The following is a 26,748-nucleotide window of genomic DNA, read 5'->3' on the forward strand; positions in this document are numbered from 1 at the left end:
TCTTTGAAGGCATGCTGTACTGCTAAAAAATATCATGTTTAATATAAAATATGTGGTGGGAATCAAATTTAATCCCTGATGCATTGTGGGTGTTACAAAAACCTCTTGCTTTTTTCTGAAACGTCCTATATTTCTTCTGTTTTTTGGGACGGACTTTTTTTTTTTTTTTTTTGCAAAAAAAAAAAAAAAAATTTTTTTTCCTAAAAAATTTCTTGTGTTCCTCCTGATTTTAATTGCCTGAAAGTGGTTTAAGGGAAATTTTATGTGAGGTGAAAATTTGATCAAAGATGAAATTAACTTTATGCAGGTTTTTGTATGTGTGTGTTTCTGTTCATGATATGTTCATTGATCTGTTCATTTCACTTATGAAAATATAGGTTACAGGTTATATTTATTTTTCAGCATCAGCGTCATTTGGACCTTTCAAGAATAAGGGAAGATCAAAGAATGCTTTCTTTATTTACAAGAATTAAAGTTTTGATTGAGGTATAGTATTCTTCTGATTATAAATTAATTTTGATAAATTTATGCTTCATAATAATAGTTACTTGGTTATTTTTTAAGGAATAAATTATTTTAGCAATGAAATAAAGTGCAAAAAACTCCCTGTTACTCAGTGTTAAAATATTTTTGTGTATACATTTTTTTAATTTGTTTTCTTTTAATATTTGTTGCTTGACAAAGTTAATTACTATGAAAAATAAATATCTATAAAGTGACGTAGACTTCCATTTTTCTCTGATTCCCATGTTTTGTGTTTCAAACAGTATATTTTTAAGTTTTATGATTCCTTCCAAAGTATGTGGTGATTATAAATGTACAATTTAAAAAATTTTTTTTAGAAATTATTATTTAATAATATTATTTCATAAACCATCAAATTTATTGATTGTTTATAAAACCATGCATTGTCATTAGGGTGCCATGATCTCAGCAGGGAAGTGCATTTGAGATGCTCCTCTGCCTTTACATTTTCTCTAGGTTGTGCCTGTTTTACTGTACACTCTAAGTGAGACACATTTAAATGAGCTTATTATATATGATATAGATTACAATAGAAAAAGTCTTAGAAATTCATAAAAAATAACATTAAAAGAAAATGTAAAAAAGTATTAATGTATGTGTACATATATATAATCACACGGAATAATATTACTATTTTATAAATTTGATGCATGCACCTACAAATATAATACTGGCTATATAATACTATTTCTACAGGTGTTGTGAATTTGTTTGTTTGTTTTTTGTTTGTTTGTTATTTGGATTTTTAGGAGCGTTAGCAACTAAGGCCATATTGCTCCGGGATACGCGGTGGTCATTCACTGACCTTTCTGCATCCTCCGTATTTGGTGGTGACGGGCTCGAACCCTGGTCTAATCAAGAAGCGTGTGCTACACACTGCTGCTCCTTCCCACCTAGCTACGGAGGCGCCTTGTGAATTTGTGAAAATTTTATTTTGCAAAAGGACTTTTGACCAAACAAAATTGAAAAAGTACTAGTATTGTAAGCTTTGCCCTTTGGTGAAACTTACTAGTGTTGTTAGCTTCAACAAAGGATGAAGCTTAAAACACCATTCCTTCTCATTCAGTTTTAATTTCTTTTCTCATGAATGCTTAAATTACACTGTTTTTTATTAGACTGTACTTATGGTCACCATAACTTGGTATTTTCAGTACAATATTTACTAACACTCTATGTAACACAGTACTCTATGATCTCTTCAGAGTACCACAAAAGCCCTACTTATTTTCATGCTATGGCCAACTCTCTCTCTCTCTCTCTCTCTCTCTCTCTCTCTCTCTCTCTCTCTCTCTCTCTCTCTCTCTCTCTCTCTCTCTCTCTCTCTCTCTCTCTCTCTCTCTCTCTCTCAGGCGCCTCCATAGCCAGGTGGGAAGGAGCAGCGGTGCGTTAGCACATGCTTCTTGATTAGACTGGGGTTCGAGCCCATCACCACCAAATATGGAGGATGCGGAAAGGTCAGGGAATGACCACCGCATATCCCGGAGCAATATGGCCTTAGTTGCTAATGTTCCTAAAAAAAACCAAATAACAATAACTCTCTCTCTCTCTCTCTCTCTCTCTCTCTCTCTCTCTCTCATTTGTACATGGTCTATACTTAAACTCCACACCATGTTATGCTGAACCAAAATTTCCTCCCCAAAGAATTCAAAGATAAAAGATAGGGCTTAGCATATTGCAAAGGGCTTTAATCAGAAATTAGTTCTGAGATAGCCTGTTAATATTCTACAGAGTATTTGAAAACAAAGTACACACATTTTCATCCTAATTATATTATCATTCATTTATAGGTGAATTTTCTCACCTTTGATTAATATGTTTTACTGGGAAAAGATGCCATTAGTTGTTAAAACAAAGAAGAAATGGAGATTACATCAATTCAGTGCAGGGACAATTTGTTGTATGACAGTTTGATGCAGGAAAATTCATTGTATGACAGTTCAGTGCATAGCAATTTAGTGGGTGTAACAGTTTGGTATATGCACAGTGTATCACATAGAGACCAGAAATCAATGAACCAAAATTTCTGAATTGTGGTCAATAAATTGGCCATAGTCAGAAATTAAACATTTACAACATGGCACATTAAAAGTTTGTATTTTTAGTATTACTTTGTCTCACAATGAATTCTTGCATAGAATTCACTAAAATGTCACGCTCACCAAATTATCATAGCCATCTATTCTTTCACTAAATTGTTGTAGCCTCCAGTTGTCTTAAACCAAATTGTCTCAAACACTGAACTGTCAGGCACCAGATTGTCAAATAAAGTGAATTGTCAGGCACCAATTTGTGCATACACTGAACTGCGAATCACCAAATTGGCAATGCATTGAACTGTTAAGTGCCAAATTGTCATATACACTGAATTGCTCATGTACCAAACTGGTGTGGACCCAGAGAAATGTTGCACATAATTGCAAAGTATAAACAAAATGGCTGCTGGACGTTTGACATTGAAAAAAATGCAAAGTAGTTTTAACCCTCCAGCTGGCACATTTGTGTCCTCCCTAGTACCATGGAAGTGTTTGAAATAAAAGCAGTCAGTTGTTGAAATTGGACACTTCTTAATGTATTCATTGCCTTGAGAAATGCAGATATAAGAAGGAATAACATTTTTTTTTATTATTATTATTATTTTTTTATAAATTAACGTCAAACAGGATTAAAAAATCATCAGAATAGCTAGTAGATATTTTCATAAGTATAAACATATAAACTAAAAAATCTTTTAAGCATATGTGGCATCATGTAGGTTAGTGCAAATGCACCATTTTAACATGGTTATCTACCAAAGTAGTTGGATTAATTAATTCTTCTCCACTGGTGAAGTGTTATTTATTTGAGGTAGTATAATACCATGGCAACTTGTTGTGAAGGCATTTACAATATGAGATATAACCAAAACAATCCAAAGTAATTAATTAATTCAACTACTTTGGTAGCTAGCTATGTTAAAAAGATGCATTTGCACTAATCTACACGATAGTCATTCTACCTCGTAGCATGAAGTCTTTGCCCTTAAAACACTTTATAGCATATGTGGCAGAAATATATTTTTAAATGTTAAAATTATTTTTAAATTAAAAGTTTAAGAATAAAGACAAAAATAAAAGTTTTTCAATATTTTAAAAAGTAACATTAAAAAATAATGAATTAAAAAAAAAATTAAATAATTTCAGAGCCTGATTTGCTCCTACCACTTTCTTGTGTTTGATTGAATTTTCACATAGTCAAGCACATAATCAGATTGTGTATAAAAGTAGATAGTAAATTAGCAAATGAAATCATCAGTAATCTTGGATGCTGATGAAATAACAAAGCAGCTTTAATATTTTATTTTTTAGCATTGTGAGCAATAATAACAGGTGTATACAGAATTGAAGCACCCATGTGTTTGGAATTTCTACTGTATCAGCATCCCACTAGTGCCATTATATTTTTAATGCCATGCTAGACTGTGCTAGCTGAATACTACTACTGGAAAACTGGCAAAAAGATTTATTGAAATAAGTATTCCACTTACATCCAGTTTACTTACATAGTACAGAATGTAAAGTAGTAGTAGTAGTAGTAGTTGGCATGTGATGCAAGAAAGAAAGTGTATGAGCTTATGCAGCATCAGCCAAAAAAAAAAAAAAAATCACACCATTCCCTCCAAATGCCTGTCCAGTTCCTCCTTAAATTTATTTAACCTGTCAACTTCCACAATGACAGATGGAAGTTTGTTCCAGCAATTAACCACCCGCTGGCTAAAGGCAAATTTCCGCACATCTATTCTACATCTGTCTTTTCTTAATTTGAATTTATGTCCCCTTAGGTTCGTAATCTGAACAAATGGAAGGATCCCATCAAAATTCAGTGTGCTCAACCCATTCAAGGCCTTATATACCTCAATCAGATCACCGCGCAGGTGCCTAGTCTCCAGCCACTGCAATTTGCAGAACTTAAGCCTCTCTTGGTAAGAGGATACATTCATTCCCCTCACCAATCTTGTTGCCCTTCTCTGTACACGCTCAAGTAAATCTACATCCTTCCTAAAATGAGGCCTCCAGACCTGTACGCAGTACTCAAGGCGTGGCCTGACCATTGCCTTATACAGAGGGACAATCACCTCCTCCCTGCTAGCAAAATTCCTATATATCATTGACATTCCTATATATATCCTATATATCTACCCATATGCAGTACTTTGCATTTGTCAAGGTTAAACTTCAGTTGCCACTCTTAGCCCATCTCCCCAAATTATCTAGATCCTGTTACAGTAGCACACTGCCATTACTGTCATTAACAACCCTGCCAACCTTTGTATCATCTGCAAACTTTGACATTAAGCCTGATATACCTTCATCAATATCGTTGATAAATATACAAAACAACAGAGGACCTAACACCGAACCCTGTGGAACTCCACTAATAACATTAGTCCACCAAGAGCAGCACCCATTGATTACCGCCCTCTGTCTTCTCCCACTTAACCATCCTTTTATCCATTGTAGCAACTTACCCTTAATACCATTCTGCTCCAATTTGTACAATAGTCTTCCATGCGCAACAGTGTCAAAAGCTTTCCTGAAATCCAAATATATGATATCAAAATTATTTTTTTGCATCCAGTTCCTTTGTAACCACATCATAATATCCTATCAAATTTGTCAGACAAGACTTTCCCTTAACAAACCCATGCTGTCTGAATTATTGCTGCAGTCTTGTCTAGATGATCCTGCAATGCATCTTTAACCAGTGACTCCATTATGTTACCCGGAACAGATGTTTCGGGTAAAATAAGTCAAGTAACAATAGTAAAACAAGTCTTAGTATCAACCAAAAACTTGTAATCCAAATTAAGTTATCCAGCAGAGAATTATAATCTAACTAATACACTTCAAACTGAAACAATACATGTAAGATATCAAATTAAAATCAAGAAGAAATTAATGTTACACATCTACATCCCTGTAGAAGAAATTTCACAAACCTGTAACTACCTCTCAGGGGTCGATTGGGCTGCTGGAACACTGGGCAAAATCCTGGAGGGCCAGTGGCTTAAACATACACTAGTTGAGGAATATATCCTGCATACAAATTGTCAAGACTCTGTTAGTGAGACATATCTCAGTGTCTCACTAACAGAGTTAGTGACTCTGGTTATGACCAGAATCTTATCTGTAAACATTGCCACAATTATGCAGTATGTGTTTAATTCACATTGTACAAACACAATTCTATTCAATGAGGTATAAGAAAACATCTACTGTACAATCAAATCACTTTACGATAGACTCTCCATAGTAAAATTCCGTTCACTGTACGATATGTAGTAAGCACCAGTCATTGCAATCATGTTTGAAAATTGAATTTTAATTCTATTAAACAGTGATTCTAATAAGCAAAAATAGGAGGAATATTTTTAAAGATATAAAGCACAAATTACCTTACCAATTAACAAGTCAGCGATGGTAGCACAGTGTTATCACCATGCTCCACACTGGCTGGAAAAGGCCCATGTTCGAATCCCATTGATGATGCTAGAAACTTTAATGAGCCTTTTCTGCTCCATGGTTGTGTTAGTCAGTCTCAGGTGTAGATAGCAAGGTTTTTTTTTTCCATCAGAAACTGGGGTTTTTTTCTTCCAGCAAAACAAGCAAATCGACCAGAGGACACATGCAATTTACAGACACAAGTGCGGTATATGTAAGAAATTACCGAGTGACCCTAATATAATAGTTTGGTTTTTTACCAATTAAGAAAATTCAATTATGTGAAAGTCGGAAGAATATTTTCCACAGGTTAGCAAAATAAAAATAAATTTATTTTGCTAACATACGTAGCTTAATTAATACTGTAATATGTACATGCTAACTAACCGATAATTCTTCACTAACATTTTTTGCCATGGGTTGTAAAATTTAAAATAGTAAAAAAGATAAGCAATCAATAACAAAGAACACGGCACACACACAAATTGCAACTAGCACAATTCGCACAAGTGAGATATGGAGTAACAAATTTACAAAGCTTAAAATAGAAGGAATGAAGAGAAGATACTGAAAATTTAATTATGTTTTTCATATAAGATCGAAGTTTAACACATTTCACCATAATAATGTACACACTCACAGAATTCCAGCTATCGGTATTATTGAAAATGCAATAAGATCGAGTTTATTACCCATTTATTATCTGACTCCATTAAATCGAAAACAGCAAATTCTTTTTTATTGTTTTATGGTCGTGATCTCCAGAAATGTGCTTTAGAAAAATATCACAAAGCATTCAAAATTGATTCTTATAATTGAACATATGATAACGATTAAAGTGTAGTGCAATTTAATGATTTGAATTTTGGTTTTTTGAAATTGAAGCCTCTGATTCTACTGACCAGTGATCATGTCAACCTGCACCTACTTATTTCACTTTACGATGAGCTAAAAATTGACCCCAACTGGACCACATGGTCCTTCCTCTCAGCCATTATTAGTGTTTGTAAACGTGTTGGCTGCATGTTTTGTTTTTGCATCCTTTAGTTGAAGGATGCAAAATTGTAAAGTGGGTCATGATTTTTTATGTTGTGCTCATTTGACATAAATTTACTGTATTGAATTTCTGTATGTATAACATTGTATAAACTGATAAATCACCTTTCAGAGAGATAAATCAATGCAATGTTGAGTCTGTTTGGAGTGACATAAGCACTGGGAAAGGAAAAATGAGAGTAGGTGTGTGTTATAGGCTTAATGAATCTGATGAGTATAATGAGCAATTCTGCAGAGAAATACACACCCTTCTAAGTACACGGTCAAAGTGAGAGGTCCTTTAGGCACTTCAGATCACAACTTGGTGATTGTCTCTTCTCCAACGGAACCTTTATCTCATGACTATTCCCAACCTCGTGTTGTTTGGCATTACAATATTGCAAAATGGGATGGTGCCTCCATAGCCAGGTGGGAAGGAGCAGCAGTGTGTAGCACACGCTTCTTGATTAGACCAGGGTTCGAGCCCGTCACCACCAAATACGGAGGATGCAGAAAGGTCAGGGAATGACCACCGCATATCTTGGAGCAATATGGCCTTACTTGCCAATGCTCCTAAAAACCAAAATAACAAAACATAACAAAAAGCAAAATGGGATGACCCGCGAGACTTCTTTCCCTTGGTCGGATTACTGTTTCAAAACTTCTGATGTCAACGTTTGCTCAGATCATGTCAGTGAAATTTTCTTGCAGGAATGGAATCCTTTATCCCACACTCCACTTTAAAATCTCGTCCTTTATCTCTAAACCTTGGTTTTCCAATAAATGTGCTAAGGCTGTTCAAGAGAAGAATGTTGCATATCGTAATTGGCTTGTTTCTAATTCTTCAGTTTCATTTTCTTCCTACACCAAGCTCCCAAAAATTGTAAAGCAGTTATTAATCAGTCCAAACTAGAGTTTGAACAGGCTAAGAGTAGAAAACTTGCTTCTTGCCCTAATAGTAGTCAAGCATTCTGGTCTCTTGCCAAAGCTATTGGTCGCAACTTTTGCCCATCTCTGCTCCCACCTCTGTCCAAACCAGATCGGCGCCTCCGTAGCCAGGTGGGAAGGAGCAGCAGTGCGTAGCACACGCTTCTTGATTAGACCGGGGTTCGAGCCTGTCACCACCAAATACGGAGGATGTGGAAAGGTCAGGGAATGACCACCGCATATTCCCGGAGCAATATGGCCTTAGTTGCTAATGCTCCTAAAAACCAAATAACAAACAAACCAAACCAGATGGTTCTGTTGTCACTTCAGCCAAGGATAAAGTTGACCTGCTAGCACTTCATTTTTCTTCCAACTCGTGTATTAATGATCTTGGTAAAACACCTTCCACCATTCCCAACACACTCCATTCAATGCCTCCTGTGGTCTTCCGTCAAAAGGATGATGCCTCAGTTCGTGCATCTCGTTGAGCAGCGTCAGAATTAGCCTTTCATGCCATTAACGAAAAACATACTTTTTTATTTAATGAAGCCAAAATACTTAATGTTCAATGTAATTATACGTGACTATTAATTGCAGAAACCGTAGAAATTAAATTACACGAGAATTCTGTTAATGTTCGGTGGCCATATTTGATCTCTGATGTGTGGACCTTTACGCGCATGCGTGAAAACAAATAATCACTATTTAAGTTTCAGGTTTAACCCGATTCGGTAATTTTCATTCCTGTGATCACGACATATGGTGGAAAAGTGTTGTCAGCTTCAGGAAGGAAAATCGTTTTGAATATTTTCGTTAGATTCTTTTAATTGCGTTAATTTGATTTTTTAATTATTTATATTTTACTCTAAAGTACCGGTAAGTTGTCGATTTTTTTCGTTTTTTCCGCTTTAATTTTTGGAGGGTATCATACGGAAGTGTTCTACGTACTATATTGAGGTAAACTCCTCTTATTATTTTAAAAATATTAGAGTGTCTTATAATGGGAGATTTTAATTTCCCGGATATTGACTGGAATTTGTGGGTTGGTCACTCACACACTAGCAAGGCTTTTGTGGATTTATTGGATGATTGTTTTCTACAGCAGCATGTTTGGGAGGCAACTAGAGGGAGTAATTCTCTTGATCTGATTATCAGTAGTGATTCTTCATACATCAAGAATCTGCAGATAAAGGAACCACTAGGTGGCAGTGATCACAGTGTGCTAAAGTGGGATTTACTCAAAGACGTAACTACCATCAAGGGTAAAGGGAAGGGTTTTCAAGTTTAAAATTCATCAAGAAATGGTTAAGTAGCACTTTAAATTCATACCGATTTACAGGCATTTGTTCTGATGTCAGTGGAAAAAGACATTGTCCCTTGTATAGATCATGACAGTATCTGTGAATGTGTCAAAAACATTCTTTACTACTACAGAAAAATTTATATTATCATTAATTTATAATTATAAATAATTTGTTGCTTTTACTTACAAGTCTGTCTTCAATGTGCCGATTATTACATGCATGGGATGCATGTAAATTCATAGGTGATGCAGAAGCCTACAGTAGATATAAACTAGTCTGCAATCAAGTGACAAAGGAAGCTAAGATGAGGTAGATTACAAGATATCTCTGGCAAGGAATGCAAAGATAAAGACTTCTCAATTTATGTAAACTATAAAAGGAAGTCTATGACTCTTATTGGACCACTAGCTGAGAGTGGTTTAACTGTTGATGATCCTGCTCGGGTTGCTGAAAAACGGTGAATAGTGTTTAGTATCTTCATTACTGCAGGAGGGTAATGTAGATGCAAAAGTATATCAATTTATGATAGCAAGCTGAATGATTTTATGATAACTGAGAAGAAAGTTTAAAAGGAGTTGTAGCTAAATTGTAGGAATAATAGTAACTTTTGAGTCTAGATTGAGTGCATCACATACCTCTACTACTACTCTTATCCTGTTGTTTAAGGCAATGGTTAGGCCACATCTTGTAATGCATACAGGTTTGGAATCTTCATTTGTGGAAAGATGTTAATCATTTAGAACAGAGAAGAGCATTGAAATTTCTCAGAGGAACAAAGGGGGTACTCTTACCAGGAATGGCTTCAGTTCTGCAAATTGCGGCATCTGGAGTAACGTCACCTACAAGAAGATCTGATTAAGGTTTTTAAGGCTTTTAATGGATTGATGAGTAAGCTCAATGCCAGGAATCTGTAATCTGGAAATCCTTCCGCTTGCTCACAATATACACAAGGGGTATAAATTCAAATTGAGAAATGATGGTTGCATGGTAAGTGTATGGAAATTTATCTTCAGCCAGTGGATAGTTGATCATTAGACCTAAGTTCCATCTGGTATTATAGAGGTTGTTAGTTTGAATTAATTAAATGAAGAACTAGACATACTTTTAGAAGGGATGGATATGGTGAAATGGGAAGGTTTTTTTTTTTTTTTTTTTCCCCTGCTGATGTTCAAGTGTCTTTTAATACTAATTTGATATTGAATTATTCATCCGAAATGTATTTATTCATATTTCAAAGTTACTGTTGTACTCCATCAATGATATTGGGTTTTAAATGCATTCTGGTTTATTAAAAATTTGCCTTCAGTGAAATTTTGAGGTCTGAATTGAGCCTTATGATTGCGAATGGCTATTCTAATTTTTTCGTGCTGCTGGCTACTGTCTATGCTAAATGCAGTGGCTCTGGGTTCCAAGCGATTGTGATCAAGCGTTTTCTCTGTGCTTTAAGTGTAATTATCCAAAAGCGATTTAAAGTTATATTTAGTTCCTACCCTTAAGAAATTTATTTATTTAATATCAGCTACTGTTACAAAAGTACTTGTACTGAGCAAGAAAGAAAAGCTACCTTTCTTTATTTCTCATATTTCTTTTACTAACACTTACTACTTTACGCTTGGTCACACCGGGCACTGCTCCTGCCTCCCCGTGGCTGGGCCGGAAATCTTGGCAGAAAAGCTAATCTGCCAAGGGTCAAAAGAAGCAAGCATGGACCAAAATACATTTTGGTCCATGCTTGCTCCTTTTGACCAGATTGTTCATTTATCTACAAGAATACCGGACAATCCTAATCATACAGCCAACACGCTTGATCTTTTTCTCACAAACAACCCTTCTAAGTACATGGTCGAAGTGAGAGGTCCTTTAGGCACTTCAGATCACAACTTGGTGATTGTCTCTTCTCCAATGGAACCTTTATCTCATGGCTATTCCCAAACTCATGTTGTTTGGCATTACAAGAATGCAAAATGGGATGACCTGTGAGACTTCTTTTCTTCTTTTCCTTGGTCGGATTACTGTTTCAAAACTTCTGATGTCAACGTTTGCTCAGATTGTATCAGTGAAATTATTCTTGCAGGAATGGAATCCTTTATCCCACACTCCACTTTAAAATCTCGTCCTTTATCTAAACCTTGGTTTTCCAATAAATGTGCTAAGGCTGTTCAAGAGAAGAATGTTGCATATCGTAATTGGCTTGTTTCTAATTCTTCAGTTTCATTTTCTGCCTACACCAAAGCTTGCAACAATTGTAAAGCAGTTATTAATCAGTCCAAACTAGAGTTTGAACAGGCTAAGAGTAGAAAACTTGCTTCTTGCTCTAATGGTAGCCGAGCATTCTGGTCTCTTGCCAAAGCTATTGACCGCAACTTGTGCCCATCTCTGCTCCCACCTCTGTCCAAACCAGATGGTTCTGTTGTCACTTCAGCCAAGGATAAAGCTGACCTGCTAGCATCCCATTTTTCTTCCAGCTCATGTATTAATGATCTTAGTAAAACACCTCCCACCATTCCCAACACGCCCCATTCAATGCCTCCTGTGGGCTTCCGTCAAAACGATATCAGAAGGATTTTGATGAATCTTGATGTTAAGAAAGCTCCAGGTCCTGAGGGTATTTCTCCACTTTTTCTCAAAACCTGTGCTCCTGAACTTACTCCTATTCTTTGCCGCCTATTTTCACTTTCTTATTCCAAAGGTGTTTTTCCTTCTGCATGGAAATTTGCTCATATCCAGCCAGTTCCTAAAAAGGGTCACAAACCCTCCCATCCAATTATCGTCCCATTGCAATTAAAAAAAAATAAATTTTCTGTTTATACTCCGGGATGACCAAATGGTCAGAGGAGTTAACAAGATAGAAAGAATACAAGAAACAGCACCGTATTCAGCAGTCACGGGCTTGAACGCCGGTCACTCAAGGCACATGTAGTTATGCACCCGCGCGCCTGACCACTAGGCTACGGCGGCCTTTATTTCTACTCTTTCTAAAGTAATGGAGAAATCAATTAATCCCCAACTCTTAAACTACCTAGAAACCTTCCGTCTGATCAATGATCGCCAGTATGGTTTCCGGCAGTGTCGATCCACTGGTGATATTCTGGCTTATGTTACCCATTTATGGACTAATTCAATGGAAAGGTTCGGTGAAACACAAATAGTTGCTCTTGACATCTCAAAGGCCTTATGATCGTGTTTGGCATAAAGGTCTGCTAAACAAGCTTCCATCTTATAGTTTGCCAACTGTTTTTAGTAATTGGTTATCCAGTTTTCTCTCTGATCGCTCACTGAGGGTGATGGTAGATGGCTCTCTGTCTTCTAACTTCTCCACTAATGCCGGTGTCCCCGAAGGTTCACTTCTTTCCACCACTCTTTTCCTCTTGTATATTAATGACCCTTCTTCCATTGACTGGAAATCCTATCCATAGTTTTGCCGATGATAGCACATTGCATTCTACTTTCCATTTTGAGAAACCTTGTCCTGCTCATTCAGCTTCATCTTCTCGAAAATCTGCTACCAATTCCTTAAATGCCGATCTTCAGGTAATTCTCCAGTGGGGCAAAGACAACTCAGTTGATTTCAACCCTTCTAAAACTAAGTCTTGTCTTATATCTCGCAAAAAGAATTTTTCTGCTCCTATGCTTATCTTTGGTGACACTTCGATTTCTAGGCAAAATGATATATCTCAAATATTGCTTCCTCTGCATCTAAAAAACTTGGTTTTCTCGTGGAAAGAAAAGTAACCCTCTCGGCGTTACTTTTCTTCCAAACAGCTGCTCACTTTTGGGGGCACCACCCGAGAATTGTATCTGGGGTGGTGCCCCCAAAACCTCTCTTAGGCTTCTTGATTCCATTCAGAAGAGGGCAGTTAGGTTAATTAATTATTCATATCTAACAGAGTCTCTCCACTTGCTTTCTCATAGACGTACTGTTTCTGCTGCATGCCTTTACTACAGATACTTCCATGGGCACTGTTCTTCTGAATTGGCTTCTATAATTCCCGCTCTCTCTTTCAAAACAGTCCGAACATGTGCTGCCACCAGCCAACATCCATTTACTGTCCAACTTCAAACCCACAGAACCAACTTTTCATCTTCCTCATTTATTCATTGAACTGCCATTTCCTGGAACAACCTTCCTTCATACATATTTCCTGAAAATTACAATCTACAGAAGTTCAAGTCCAATGTCAACAAATATCTTCTTTCGTCTTCTCAACCTCCAACCCAAGCACGCTGCTAAGTACTATAGGTTCTAATACCTCTCGTGTTTGGGGTTCACATAAAAAAAAACAAAACCTTTACTGCAAAGTGTTTGAACATACAGTATATTTTAAAAAGTTTGTAAGGCACAAAAGGTCTTGCAAATACCTATTTCTCTGGACAAGAATAGTATGTGAAAATAAAACAATTTTAAAGGGTGCTCAGGGATATAGCCAACATCAATTTAATCCCTCTATCATACTGCCACCTAAGACGCGGCATTTTGTCAATTTTGGGAAAGATGGCTCAGCATAGTTCAAAAGTATATAGTCAGTAGGGGGTCTAATGGTAGGAGATGAAAAGGTTCCGTGGTAAGGGAAACAAAGTTGGTATTAGTAATGTACACTGAAAGGACAGAATTCATGGAATACCTGGTTCCTCGGCAATGGGATGCTGTCAGCCCTGTTGCTGATAGTTGAATCCACCATTTGGCAAGTATATAGGTACACTGCATTCATGTAGACTGTAATTCGATGTCAGTATGGATAAACGTCATGACTTAACCGACTTTAAAAGAAGGATGATAGTGTGTGCCCGATGCATGGGTCACTCCATTGCGGAGATGGTAAAGAAATTGCACTATCACTGTTCGACAGTATCAACAGTGTATCAGGAATATGTCATTTCTGGAATTGCATCTCATCATGGAGCATTGTGGGCTGAGAAAGGTGGTGGATGAATGTGGTCCTCAACGTCTATCTTGCATTGTTTCAGCCAACAGGAGAATGACAGTGGCACAAATCACACTGACTTCAACATGGAAGGTTGCCAGAAATGATAGTTAGCCACAATGGGTTGTGGGGGCTTCGACCCATTAGCGTCCCATTGCTAACACCACAACACATTGCGGAGATGGTAAAGAAATTGCACTATCACTGTTCGACAGTATCAACAGTGTATCAGGAATATGTCATTTCTGGAATTGCATCTCATCATGGAGCATTGTGGGCTGAGAAAGGTGGTGGATGAATGTGGTCCTCAACGTCTATCTTGCATTGTTTCAGCCAACAGGAGAATGACAGTGGCACAAATCACACTGACTTCAACATGGAAGGTGCCAGAAGTGATAGTTAGCCACAATGGGTTGTGGGGGCTTCGACCCATTAGCGTCCCATTGCTAACACCACAACACAGGACTCTACGCCTCAACCAGGTGAAAGAACATCGGCACTGGACCTTGTATGATTGGAGACGGGTCTCCTAGTCTGATGAGTCCCGTTATTTTAAATGGACAGGAGGGTGTGTATCTGGCAGAAACTGCACAAAGCTATGCACCCGTCATGTCAACAAGGAACTGTTCGAGCAGGTTGATGGACGGTAATGATCTGGGGCGGCGTGTTTAACTTGCACATGTTGGGACCTCTGGTATGTCTGGATGCACCTCTCAATTTCTAGGTTACGTGTCCATCTTTGCGGACCATCTGCATCCCTTCATGGCCATCGTGCACCCACAGGGCAATGGTTTCTTCCAGCAGGACAATGCACCTTCTCATAGAGCCGTGGTGACTAGAACATGGTTCGAAGAGCATTCAGCAGATTTTACCACCATGGAATGGTCTACTTGTTCACTGGACACAAACCCCGTGGAGCATCTTTTGATGCTGTGGAAAAGTCCATTCTGGATTTGGATCCTCCACACAGGAATGCAACATAATTATGAACAGCAGTGCAGCAAGCATGGATGGAAATAGCTGTGGAACGCTCATGAATTGGTGGACTTAATGCCTCGCTGTGTTGTGACTGCCCTTATCCAGGCAAAAGGTAGGCCTACCCGTTACTAGGTAGGTATCCCATTTCTGTCCACTCAGTGTATCAGAAGAATAAGTTTAAGAAATAACATAGTGATTAGGTCTGTACAAATTAGTTAGGTGGAGATATGCAAAGAGGAAAATAAGTAGTGTTTTTGTGCGGTTTGGTTTTTTTTTTATTTTATTTTTATTTTAGGAGTATTAGCAACTAAGGATATATTGATCCGGGGATATGCGGTGGTCATTCCCTGACCTTTCCACATCCTCCGTATTTGGTGATCATGTGCTCAAACCCCGGTCTAATCAAGAAGCGTGTGCTTCTTGATTAGACCAGCACTACAAAATCGAGCAATAATGTAACAGCACAGGAAACCCAACTGCCAGCCGCGGTTGAAGAAAAAATGGATGTTGAAACCAAGGAGGTACCTGATGAAACAGTTTTAGAGCTCTCTGCAGAGGAAGAAATTTACACAGGACAGCATCCATACTTCCCCAAAAAAAAGATAATTCCAAGGCTGAAAATCTTAAGCTCTCAGCACATTGGAAGGCAACCGATAGATCCACCAAGCCTAGTAATGGCCAAATTCCTACAGTGGAATTGTCGTGGATTCTGGGAAATTGCAGAAGACATCAAGGCACTTTTGCAAAAGCTTGAACCAGCCTGCGTTTGCTTACAAGGGACTTAACTAAAAGCAAACGATGATCCCACCATAAGTAGCATAATGATTATTCGTAAGGATGGATGGATGGCTGTTCTCGTGGAGAAATCACTATTCTTGCGAGTAACCAGACCCCATTTGAGCCTTTGCAATTTACAAACAGCATAGAGGCTGTTGCAGTTTGCATTACAGCAGGGTTTTTATTAACATCTGACCCATTTATTTGCCAATTGGGACTGACATTCCCCAGACGGGCTGTGATCTTATTATGCATTTGCCCCTCCCCCCCTTTCTTTCTTTTTGAGGATTTTAATGGACAAACATCTTGTAGAGTAGCACTGATATCAATGGAAAGGGATGAGTCACAGAGCATATGCTTACTGACAATGACCTATCCCTTCTAAAAAAATGGCCGACTGGGCTAGCCGGGTGAGTAAAGTGCCTGCCTGCCTGGCAAACCAAAGGTCACGGGTTTGAATCCCGCCTCGGCCTTGGATCAGAGTAGTGCAAAAACTTTGTGAGGTGCATTATGGCCACAGAAGCTGATGTGCCAACAACTAACAAAGAAAAAAAAAATCCCTTGTAAATGTGTGAGCAAACATCATTTTCTGTATGCCTACCCATAACTTTTTTGCCATTGGTTTTCTATATTCTCCTTTTCTCTTACCAGGAGGTGGAGGAAAACCCATAATGGTTGCAGTCTCTCACTATGTAAGCAGGTTATCCCTTCCCTGTGAGGCACCTCTGTAGCCAGGTGGGCAGGAGCAGCTGTGTGTAGCACACACTTCTTGATTAGACTGGGGTTCGAGCCCGTGACCACCAAATACGGAGGATGCAGAAAGGTCAGGGAATGACTTCTGTATAGCCCCGGAGCAATATGGCCTTAATTGCTAATGCTCCTAAAAACTAAAAACAACAACAACCTTCCCCGTAATAACTTTCTTACATAGTGTAAGACGGTGCCTCCGTAGCTGGTTGGGCAGGAGCAGCAGTGCGTAGCACGTGCTTCTTGATTAGACCGGGGTTCGAGCCTGTGCCCACCAAATACAGAGGATGCGGAAAGGTCAGGGAATGACCACCGCATATCCCCCCAAAGCAATATGGCCTTAGCTGCTAATGCTCCTAAAAACCAAATAACAAACATAGTGTAAGACTGTATCTTCCTTTTAGGTTACCGCAGTGGAAGAGTGATCACACTGACCAGAATGCCTTTCAAGATCTGGCAAATTTTATTATCACTACAGTTCATCTAGGAGCCTATCAGTGATGTAGTCATGTGCATTACATCCACCTGGTTTTGACCATTTCCCAAACAGTTGTGGAATTCAGAATGCACACCAACAAAAAAAGATGCAAAACAAAGCCTGGGGGATATTCTGCTGATATCCCACCACAGCCAATTTCATTGCTTTTAAATGTGCACTCATTAAATGTGTTAAAGCGTTATATTTATTAGAGCAGAAAGGAATCCTGGATCTCTGCTACAACTTATATTAACCAGGTGACCAGCTCTAAGGTTGTCTTTTTTTTTTTTTTTTTTATGTAAACCCCAAACACCGCTTTAGATCTGTACCCTCAAAATGTAAGGAAGATTGGATCTCGCCACAATATTCATCATAACTTCAAAAGTCATCAATCATACTGCATGATGGAAGAGATAGGGAATAGTTGACCGGAACTTAGCTCTAGAGACTTAACATGGGTTCCACCACTTCAAGCTTCCAATAAGCAAAGTGGTGGTATTGCACTGTTTGATGAGAGTCATCTACCACCTAGTACTGCCTGGTAACATAGAGGGGCGGTGTTCTTCCATGTGGTGTGGGTGCCACACCTCGACCCCTGCTTACGTTGGTTCACATCTGGGTGGTCACATGTTTAGTGACCACCCAGGTGTGAACTTGTGCATGGAGGTTATACCCAGGATTACTAACAGTCTCCCACCATTGTGAAGGTGCAAGCAGAGGATTTGGCTGTCTGGGAAAAAGTCTGGAAAATTAAGTGAAAAGACACCCCCACCCCACCCCCATGGTTCCTAGAATATAAAAAGTAAAAAGTAAAGTGCAGCCATTATCAACCCACTGCAGGATGGAAGCCTCCTCAACAATTCATGCTGAGGGAAATGGACCATAATCTGCCACGCTGGTCCAGTGCGGGTTGGCAAATCGACCGTATTCAGCATTCAGGGGCTTGAACCCCGGTCTACTCAGAGCGTGTGCTACTGCACTCCCGCTCCTGCCCACTCGGCTACGGAGGCACCCTAGAATATAATGGATGTACTATTGCAGACTCAACTGCAATAGCGCGAAATGCTTTTGGAAAGACATTTTCTGACATCTCAGCAGCATTATCCTTCTCCCAAGAGTTTTTGGTTCTTAAACACAAAACTGAAAAACAGGCCCTTAATTTTACATCAATGGGTTTTGGCCCATATAGTGGACCATTTACTGTTCACAAGCTGAAAACAACACTTGTCCTAATGAAGGCTACCACTGCTGGACCAAAATAAATCCATTATGAAATGATCAAACACCTTTTACCAAAATTCATGGAATGCCTACTCTTCCATACAACAGAATCTTACTTGAAGAGCTGGTTTTGGACACCCTGTGCAAGGCAATTTTTCTTACTTTTGCTAAGCCAGGCAAGGATCCTAAATTTCTAACAACTTATTGCTCTATTGCTCTGACTAGCTGCTTGTGTAAATTATTGGAGAGAATGGTCAATGCTCGTCTTTTATGGTACTTAGAATCAAATGACCTTTTCTCCCAAACCTAGTGTGGCTTCCAAAAGAACAGGTCTATTTAATTAGAATGACAACATCTGTTTGAGATGTTTTCCTCAAAAGAGAGTACCTGGTGTCAAATCTTCTTTGATATGGAAAAAGTGTATGATAAAAACTTTTTATCTTCTCGTTTTTTCCAAGTTTAAGTAGCATCCGCCCTCTCTCAGTCCTTTTGCGAAGAGGAGAGAGTACCACAAGGATCTGTTTTATAAGTGTTATGCTTTTTGCCATTAAAGTTAACTCTATTACAGAGAAACTTCCTCCAGTCGTAAACAGTGCACTCCATGTTGATGACTTCAGGGGGGGGGGAAGAAGTCTCCTGATATTAAGAGCTGTTTTGATCATAATGCGCTTTGTTTTTGCCACAGAGATTGTAAGTTTGTGAATACTGGTCCATTTTCTATAGTGCTTGCAAGGGAAGTTTGGCTCTTTCCTTCCTAACTGCTCTGGTATTAGCTGCTATAGGAGGCATAAAGTCATCTGCAAAGACAACCCTATCTACAGGATCTGAGTTTGTATTGAGAAATTCATCTGAAACCAAGTTCTAAAAGACAAGACCCAGTACTGAACCTTGACAGGGGGGGGGGCATCCTTTAGTCACAGTGAATGTGATTGCTTGGAATCTGATATGCACTGTGACAAGTCTGTTGCTTAGGAAGCCTTGAATGAGATGATATAAGTCGAGAGGAACAGTTTAGTGCAGCCTCCTAAGAATGCTGGACCACTAAAGTGCGTAAAATGTGCCTTCAAAGTTCTCCACGATAGCCAGCAAGTATTTTTCCTCTACTGTATTTGCTTTATTTATGAAATACTGCATTAAGTCTGCTGTTGGATTTTCTGGTTTGAAGGCAAATTGTCTGTCCAATTTTCATTTTAGCTGCTGTGTAAATTTCATTCAGACGGAGAAAGATTAATCTTTCTAGCATTTTTGCTAGCACTGTAAATAATGCTATAGACTTATGTGGCTTTTCTGGGTTTATAAAGATTATTCTATGATTGGCCTGTTTCTAAGTAGCTGGGAACTTGCCTGTGAAGAGGCAGTCATTGAATAGTTGAAGGATAGATTTGGATATAATTATAATATGGCTATTTTCTTAATTACTTCACCCTCACTGGGATCATGGTTTGGGCATTTGTTCTCTTTAGTTCTTTTTATGACAAATTTCATTTCTTCTAATATGAAAAAAGGTTCTGTCAGGTCCATTTGATAATTGAAATTGTTAGCACAGATTTTTTCCTGTTCTTGTGTCAGTAGCTGGCTGTCTGTGGGGGAAGAGCACATTCAGAATGTTTTCCCTGGTGTCCTCCCATTTGTGGTTCAGGGACCTGTCTGGTGTGGTGTTGTTGTTGTGTTTATAATTTCATTTTTTTGGCAGCTTGTTTGTGACAATCTGGTAGACCATATCCCAGGGATCAGCGTTCCTATAGGTCCCAACCAAGCGTGCCAAGACTTCTTCTATCTTATATGTGCCGTGTTGGAACATTGGAAAACTTTTCTTGCCCAGTGGACTCTGTGCCTGAGAGTCTCAAGTTCAGGGTACAGCATATTTTCTGTCATTTTTTAAATCATCGAGGAGTTACAGGCTATAATTGTTATATCAGTTAGACCACTCTGTGTGGTTTTTGATGTTTGTGAAATGATAACGTTTTAACTCAGTTTTTTACACTGATTTCAGAAATGTTATTTTTGTTTTTTTCTATCACTTACCATTTTTTCACAAATCATTTTAGTTGATGCCATGAGTTGTATTATTGAACTTATTAAGTTAGGAGTAAATGCTGTAAAGTAAATCTTCACATATTGGCATCACTGCCTTCAGTCATTTGTTTCTTGACCTTGAGAGCTACAGGTTAGCAGTGTTTATAAGTGTGAGCTCAGTTTATTTTTGAGGTTACTGTATCAGACTCTTGCTGAAAAGTGAGTAAATGTCTTCATGCAAGTGTTTGAACAATTCAAACTTAGTTTATTATTTGTGGAAGTTATGTAGTCCTCAAGCAATGACAAGATATTAATTTGTAAAAATTGTGTATTGTGCTTATTTTGGAGCAAAACTTGGTGACTAATATAAACAATGGGCACCACATAAAGTTTGCTGGACCTGTGTTGAAGCATTGAGATTATAGAAAAATGGTAAAAAGATGGCTGTGCCATTTGCAGTTCTTATGATTTGTCATGATCACTGTGATGACTGTTACGGTTTGCTTAGTTAATATAGAGGGATACAATGTAAAGGGTAAGAGTTGTGTATCCTAATATTCCATCTGCTATTAGATCAGTTCCACAAAGAGATAACCTGCCAATTCCAAGCTCTCCACTTATATTGGAGAATGTAGCAGCAGAGAGTGTTGGAAGTGAAGTTTCTCAAGATGAAGCTGAAGTTTACATGCCTGGAAGCATTGCGACTAGCACTCAACTGTTTTCACAGCATAAACTTAATGATCTGGCAAGAGATTTAAATTTACCAAAAGAATCTTCAGAACTCTTTGGTTCTTGCCGTAAGTAAAAAATTCTTCTATCACATGAGACATTTTTCTCATGGTACAGACACAGAGAACAGCACTAGTTCTCTTCTTTTTCGAAGACTATTATGGTTTTTTGCAGTGATATAAATGACTTAATGAACTATTTAGGAATTAGTTGCAATCCTACACAGTGGAGCCTTTTTATTAACTTATCAAATACTCTCAAGGGCATGTTGCTCCACAATGGAAATAAATATTGGTTAATTCCAGTAGCTCACTCTTGTGCATTTGAAAGAAATATATGAGAATTTGAAGACGTTGTTAGGGTTATCTACATGTTCTTGTATTATTACTGTTACTTAAATTTATTCGAATAAAATTTTTGGGCAGCAAGCCTCAAACAAATTTACATAGTTTGAAGCTTTCTGCCATGAAATTTTATTAGTCTAAGAAGTATATGCTTTTTAGCATCTCTTATATTGCATAAATAAATCACAACTGGATCATCAGCCCTTATACATCTGAGACTAGGCACCTGCCAGGTAAACTACCTGCTTACTGATGAAAAGCCAGGCGCCTCCGTAGCCAGGTGGGAAGGAGCAGCAGTGCGTAGCACACGCTTCTTGATTAGACCGGGGTTCGAGCCCGTCACCACCAAATACAGAGGATGCGGAAAGGTCAAGGGAATGACCACCGCATATTCCCGGAGCAATATGGCCTTAGTCGCTAATGCTCCTAAAAACCAAACAACTGATGAAAAGCCAAACAATTTCCTAATTGGTCTGTTTAAGTAGTGGTACTGAACTGAGAATAATTAACAGTAAAATTCTTTAAGGGGGAAAGGGTTACTTATTTGAAGTATAAGAGGAAGGCATCTCCTTGTAAAGGATTTCATGAGATGTTATAATAATGATGCCTAACGTACAAACTTTGGTTTTCTTAAACTTCAACTATGTAGTAATGATGCAAATACACTAACCAGTGTCATATTTAAGTTTATACTCAAGTGTTCTCAATAATTATAACTTCGTGGTTCCGCACATTTTGTTTTCCAATTTTTATAATTACTGTTTGCTCCTTACTGATGTCGAAATGCCTTGTTATATTTTGTAATTTTAAAGTTTTGTTTAATAGCATGATTCCATTTCCTTGTTCTGAATGTTGTTCTGATATGAGTCCATTTTCAATTTAGGTCCATTCCTGTAGTTTCTTTACATTTTGGCACATTATAGCCTTAGATGCTAATGCGCCATAAAATCCTAAAACAAACAAATCTTTACAGTTTGAGTCTGAGCAACAGGGAGAAACGGTTTGAATCTAATTAAACAATATACCAGTAAATTGACTCGTGACTAATGCCTTCACAACAAAAGTTTCATATATTTGCACATATAGGAATTTCTTCAACTGGGAAAGTATATGTTTGCAAAGCAAACTACACTAGCATAACTCTGATGATGGCTATACTGGTTTGGCTGTATTTTCCAAAGATCATGGTTGGCTGAAAAACGGGAGGTAGAGGGTTGTGATTAATGGTTACTCTTCAGATTTAGCTATGGTTAGAAGGTGGATACTTTAGATATAGTTATCTAGTTGGCTTGCTAGATAACCATGTCTAGAAAAGAAGATGTGGACTGGTCAGATCAGATTCCATATTGATTATTCCTATCTAACCTTTTTTTTTTTTATTTATTTAGTTTTGGTTGAAAGTCCTTTCCAGTGTGTGAAATGACAAACCCAGTTAGCGCTGCTTCAAAATGACTGTTTTAGATTTCATGGATAGTCTTAAGTGGTAGTAATGTTTTTATGTTGAATGTAGTGTTTTTCATTTTGATAAATAATAATCCCAAAATATGCAATATAAGAGTTTGAGTTATAAATGGAAGAGAAAGAAAGTAATTTGGGAATTATGATACAGACAGTTATACGTTCTCTGTGCAGTGCAGGCAGGAGGAGACCAACAATGTTCTGTTTTTGATTGATCAAAAATTTTCTTGTAAATGTAGGTCACATATAATTCTGTGTCCAAGTGCAGAGAATGCACCAAAAAGACATTGAGGTTTTTGAAGAAGACACCAGAGATGGGCAATGTGCTTATTGAGATTGACTGAAGTACCCTTTAAAGGGATAGCTGTGATGAATAAAAAAAGCTTAAATGGGTTTATAGCCATTTCAGCTGTTTTAAGGTTAAAATCTTATTTTATATTAAAAATCGAAATTTTTAATATAAATTGATGGACTTGTGGGGTAGTATACTTGATGGATTTTTACACAAACAAACAAACAAAACAACTTGAAATTATATGAAAGCATTATAATTTTAAATTGTTTTTTTGTAGCCACCTGTTTCTGTGGAACAAATCCTGATGTCAACAAGAAAACACTTATTATTTACAAGCTTTATATCTTCGTTGCCCTTAAGGTTTAACTTTTGGACTTTTACTTCACTGTATACTGGTAAGTCCTTTCTGTGCAGTACTTTTTAGCAGTTTATGAATGAAAGAACCTTTTATTAGAGAAATCAAAAATTAAGAAAATAAAAGTTAACATGCTTCATTTTTTTGTAATCATGTGGATGGCTTTTTAGGTATCTGCTGAACATATGAGGATTGGGGAGGCTGAAACCCAGCAGACATCCTACTCTACTAGTTGCCTTCCATTATGCAATGAATACCTGCTGTATATCAGGAAGGCAAAAATGAGCAAAAAATTAATTTATTGTCTGAGGAAACTTTGCTGTTCTTTCTGAAGTTGGTTCATGTTTCCAGTGATAAATGAGCAATCTTTTGAGAATGAGAATGGAACTGTATAACTTCAATTTGACTTATACAAGAGGGCTGGGGGGCAACTACTTAAGTCTGAGCTAGAAAAATGTTACTTTTGTGATCATTTATATTTATATTAAAGATTAATAACTGTTCTCAAGCCATTGTGTTAAACCGTAGTGCTGTAGTGATTTTTTATAAGCAGAAATATTGTGTACTTGTATATTTTATTAACTTATAAGTATAATTCTTCATATGAAACACACCTCTATTGTATATATTAATAAAGATCTTCCAGGTCTCACACAATTATTCCCAAAGGTGAGACAGTGAACCTTAGAACTCTTAAGAGTTCTAAGGTTCATTGTCTCACCTCGTCTCCTGGACTGCCCTTTTTCCCCTACCTCAGGTGCTATTTCAAGAGATAAATCAGATCCCATGTCCACTGTTACTGGCACCAGGAGGGCCTAAGGACTCAGAGACATACTTTCAAGACAGTTAGCAACCAGCCAGCCAAACTGACCTTTCTCCGGGCAGTGATTGCACCCAGTTTGGGTGCAATCACTGCCCGGAGAAAATTTTAAGAAGGATGTAGAGTTGCTAGAATGTGCAGAGAAGGGCAACTAGTTTGGTGAGAGGAACAAAGGGATCCTCTTGCCAAGAAATGCTTAAGTTCTGCAAATTGCAGCATTTGGAGACTAGGCACCTGCCAGGTAATCTGATTGAGGTGTATAATGCTTTGAATGGTTTGAGCAGGCTCAATGCAGTCCTGCATGCCAAGCAATCTGTCTAGTGCTATTCCTAGGGTGAGTATTAGTGCTTTCATAAACCCTTCACTGCTTGCAGTGTTACTGCTGACCACTTGCAATGTTACTGCTTCCCTTACTGAGCAACGTCACTGCTTTGCCACTAGCGATTTTACTGCTAACCGCGCTTCCAGTGTTACTGCTATTGCTAGCAACATATTGTTCTCCTCTTCTGCTGATCGCTTGGTCACTGGTTGGCACTGCTCCTGCCTCCATGTGGTGGGAGGAGCAGTAGCCTTGGAAAAGGAATTCCCTCTTTCACTGCTAAAAGGAGTAACGATGGATTGCAATAAATATCCATCACTAGAGCCCACATGCGGCAAAGCTGTTAACTCATGTCTCAGAACATGAATTGAATCGTCTGAAGAGACTACGGATGGATAAACAGAATTCAGATATGCTAACATTTCTTATAATGCGCTCACTTGTCCACACAGTCTGTCAGCAAACTATCACCTTTTCTAATACAAAAATGTTTAGAATCAGTTGTTGGATCTCCTAAAATGGTAAATTATATCTAGTCTGGAGACCTAATTGAAACTTCAAAAACCCTCACACATTCAGGAAAATTGTTAACATTAATGACATTTAACAATATTCCAGTGTCAGTTACGCCCCATAACACTCTGAACATCTAAAGGCATTATCAGCGAATGGGACTTACTAACTGTCTCTGAAGAAGAAATAGCACAAGAGCTTAGAGAACAAAAGGTGACACATGCTTGCAGAATAATGATCAAGAAAGATGTCAACCTGCTACCAACCAAGTCCATTATTTCGATGTTGAGTACTCCAAATCTTCCATCTTCTGTTAAAGGAGGTTACCTAAACTGCAAGATTTGACCTTACAGCCTGAATCCCATTCGCTGCTTTAAGTGGCAGAATTACGGCCATGCATAGACAGCATGCCGAGGCGATGCTGTGTGCTAATAGTAGCTCCAAGGAGATTATACAACTTGCACTTATTTGTCCAAACTGTAAAGGAAGCCATCCTGCATTTTCCAAAGTATGTGACCTTTGGAAAACAGGCAAAAAAAATCTAGAAATATAGAGTGGAGCACAAAGTCACGTACCCTGAAGCAAGAAAGCAAATACTGCTAACCACGCCTAGCCGATCATATGCATCTGTCACCAAAAACAGCCATCATCTTCAACTCAAATAGATGTCTCCACAGAACCCAATATTTCCTTTGCCACCTCAGCCAAAACTGTCCTAATGTGCAATAAGAAACCTGCAGTCAACGAAACTAGCAATATGCCAATCAGTATCCCAACTGATGCTATCTCAACCTTGCCAGAAACAAAAAAATCAACTATTGTTGAAAATCAGAAGAAACTGAAAACACACAATAGCAACATGGAAATGGATGTTCAATCAGAGGATGAGGACACAGTAGAGTTGCATGCTAATGATACCATGGACACAGGACGCCCAACCTTTCCCAGAAATGAAAAATCAAAACTAAGCAGACAGAAACCTCAGAAAAAACAGTCAGATCAATCTTTCTCAAATAAACCCAACCAGTGAACAAATTCCTAAAATGGAACTGCAGAGGATTACCCAGTAATATAGATGACCTGAATGATATGCTCATACAAACTAATGCAGTAGGCGTATGCTTACAGGAAACATTTTTATCACCAAAAGTTTCACTCAAATTCAAAAACTATACTATATTTAGGCGAGACTGGGATTCTGACTCTTCTTTTTTCGTGGAGGGGTAGGTATTCTTGTCAAAACTACCATACTACCAAGACATTTACAACTAGAAACTTCCTTAGAAGTTAACAGTTCGGATGGCAATGGGAATATTATTAACCCTTGCATCTGTTTATATACCACCTAATTATCCTTGTTCCCAGACTGAACTTGACGACCTTTTAAGGCGCCTCCGTAGCCAGGTGGGCAGGAGCAGCAGTGCATAGCACATGCTTCTTGATTAGACCACCGGGTTCGAGCCTGTGCCCACCAAATACGGAGGATGCGGAAAGGTCAGAGAATGACC

At 38.1% G+C, this 26,748-nt stretch overlaps 1 protein-coding gene across 1 annotated transcript in view; it reads left to right on the forward strand.

Moving 5' to 3' along the window:
* The first annotated feature begins 435 nt into the window (after nucleotides 1–435).
* LOC150087284 (uncharacterized) overlaps nucleotides 436–26,748 on the forward strand; it is a 137,326-nt gene continuing 111,013 nt past the window's right edge. Inside the window, exons 1-2 of the mRNA XM_090371947.1 lie at nucleotides 436–486; nucleotides 23,511–23,628. Coding sequence (XP_090228073.1) covers nucleotides 448–486; nucleotides 23,511–23,628 — 157 coding nt within the window. The 5' untranslated portion in view covers nucleotides 436–447. The remainder of the gene's footprint in view (nucleotides 487–23,510; nucleotides 23,629–26,748) is intronic.

Source organism: Mastigoproctus giganteus, chromosome 4 (assembly GCF_048544385.1).
Source record: "Mastigoproctus giganteus isolate SK-2022 chromosome 4, ASM4854438v1, whole genome shotgun sequence".
NCBI lineage: Eukaryota > Metazoa > Arthropoda > Arachnida > Uropygi > Thelyphonidae > Mastigoproctus > Mastigoproctus giganteus.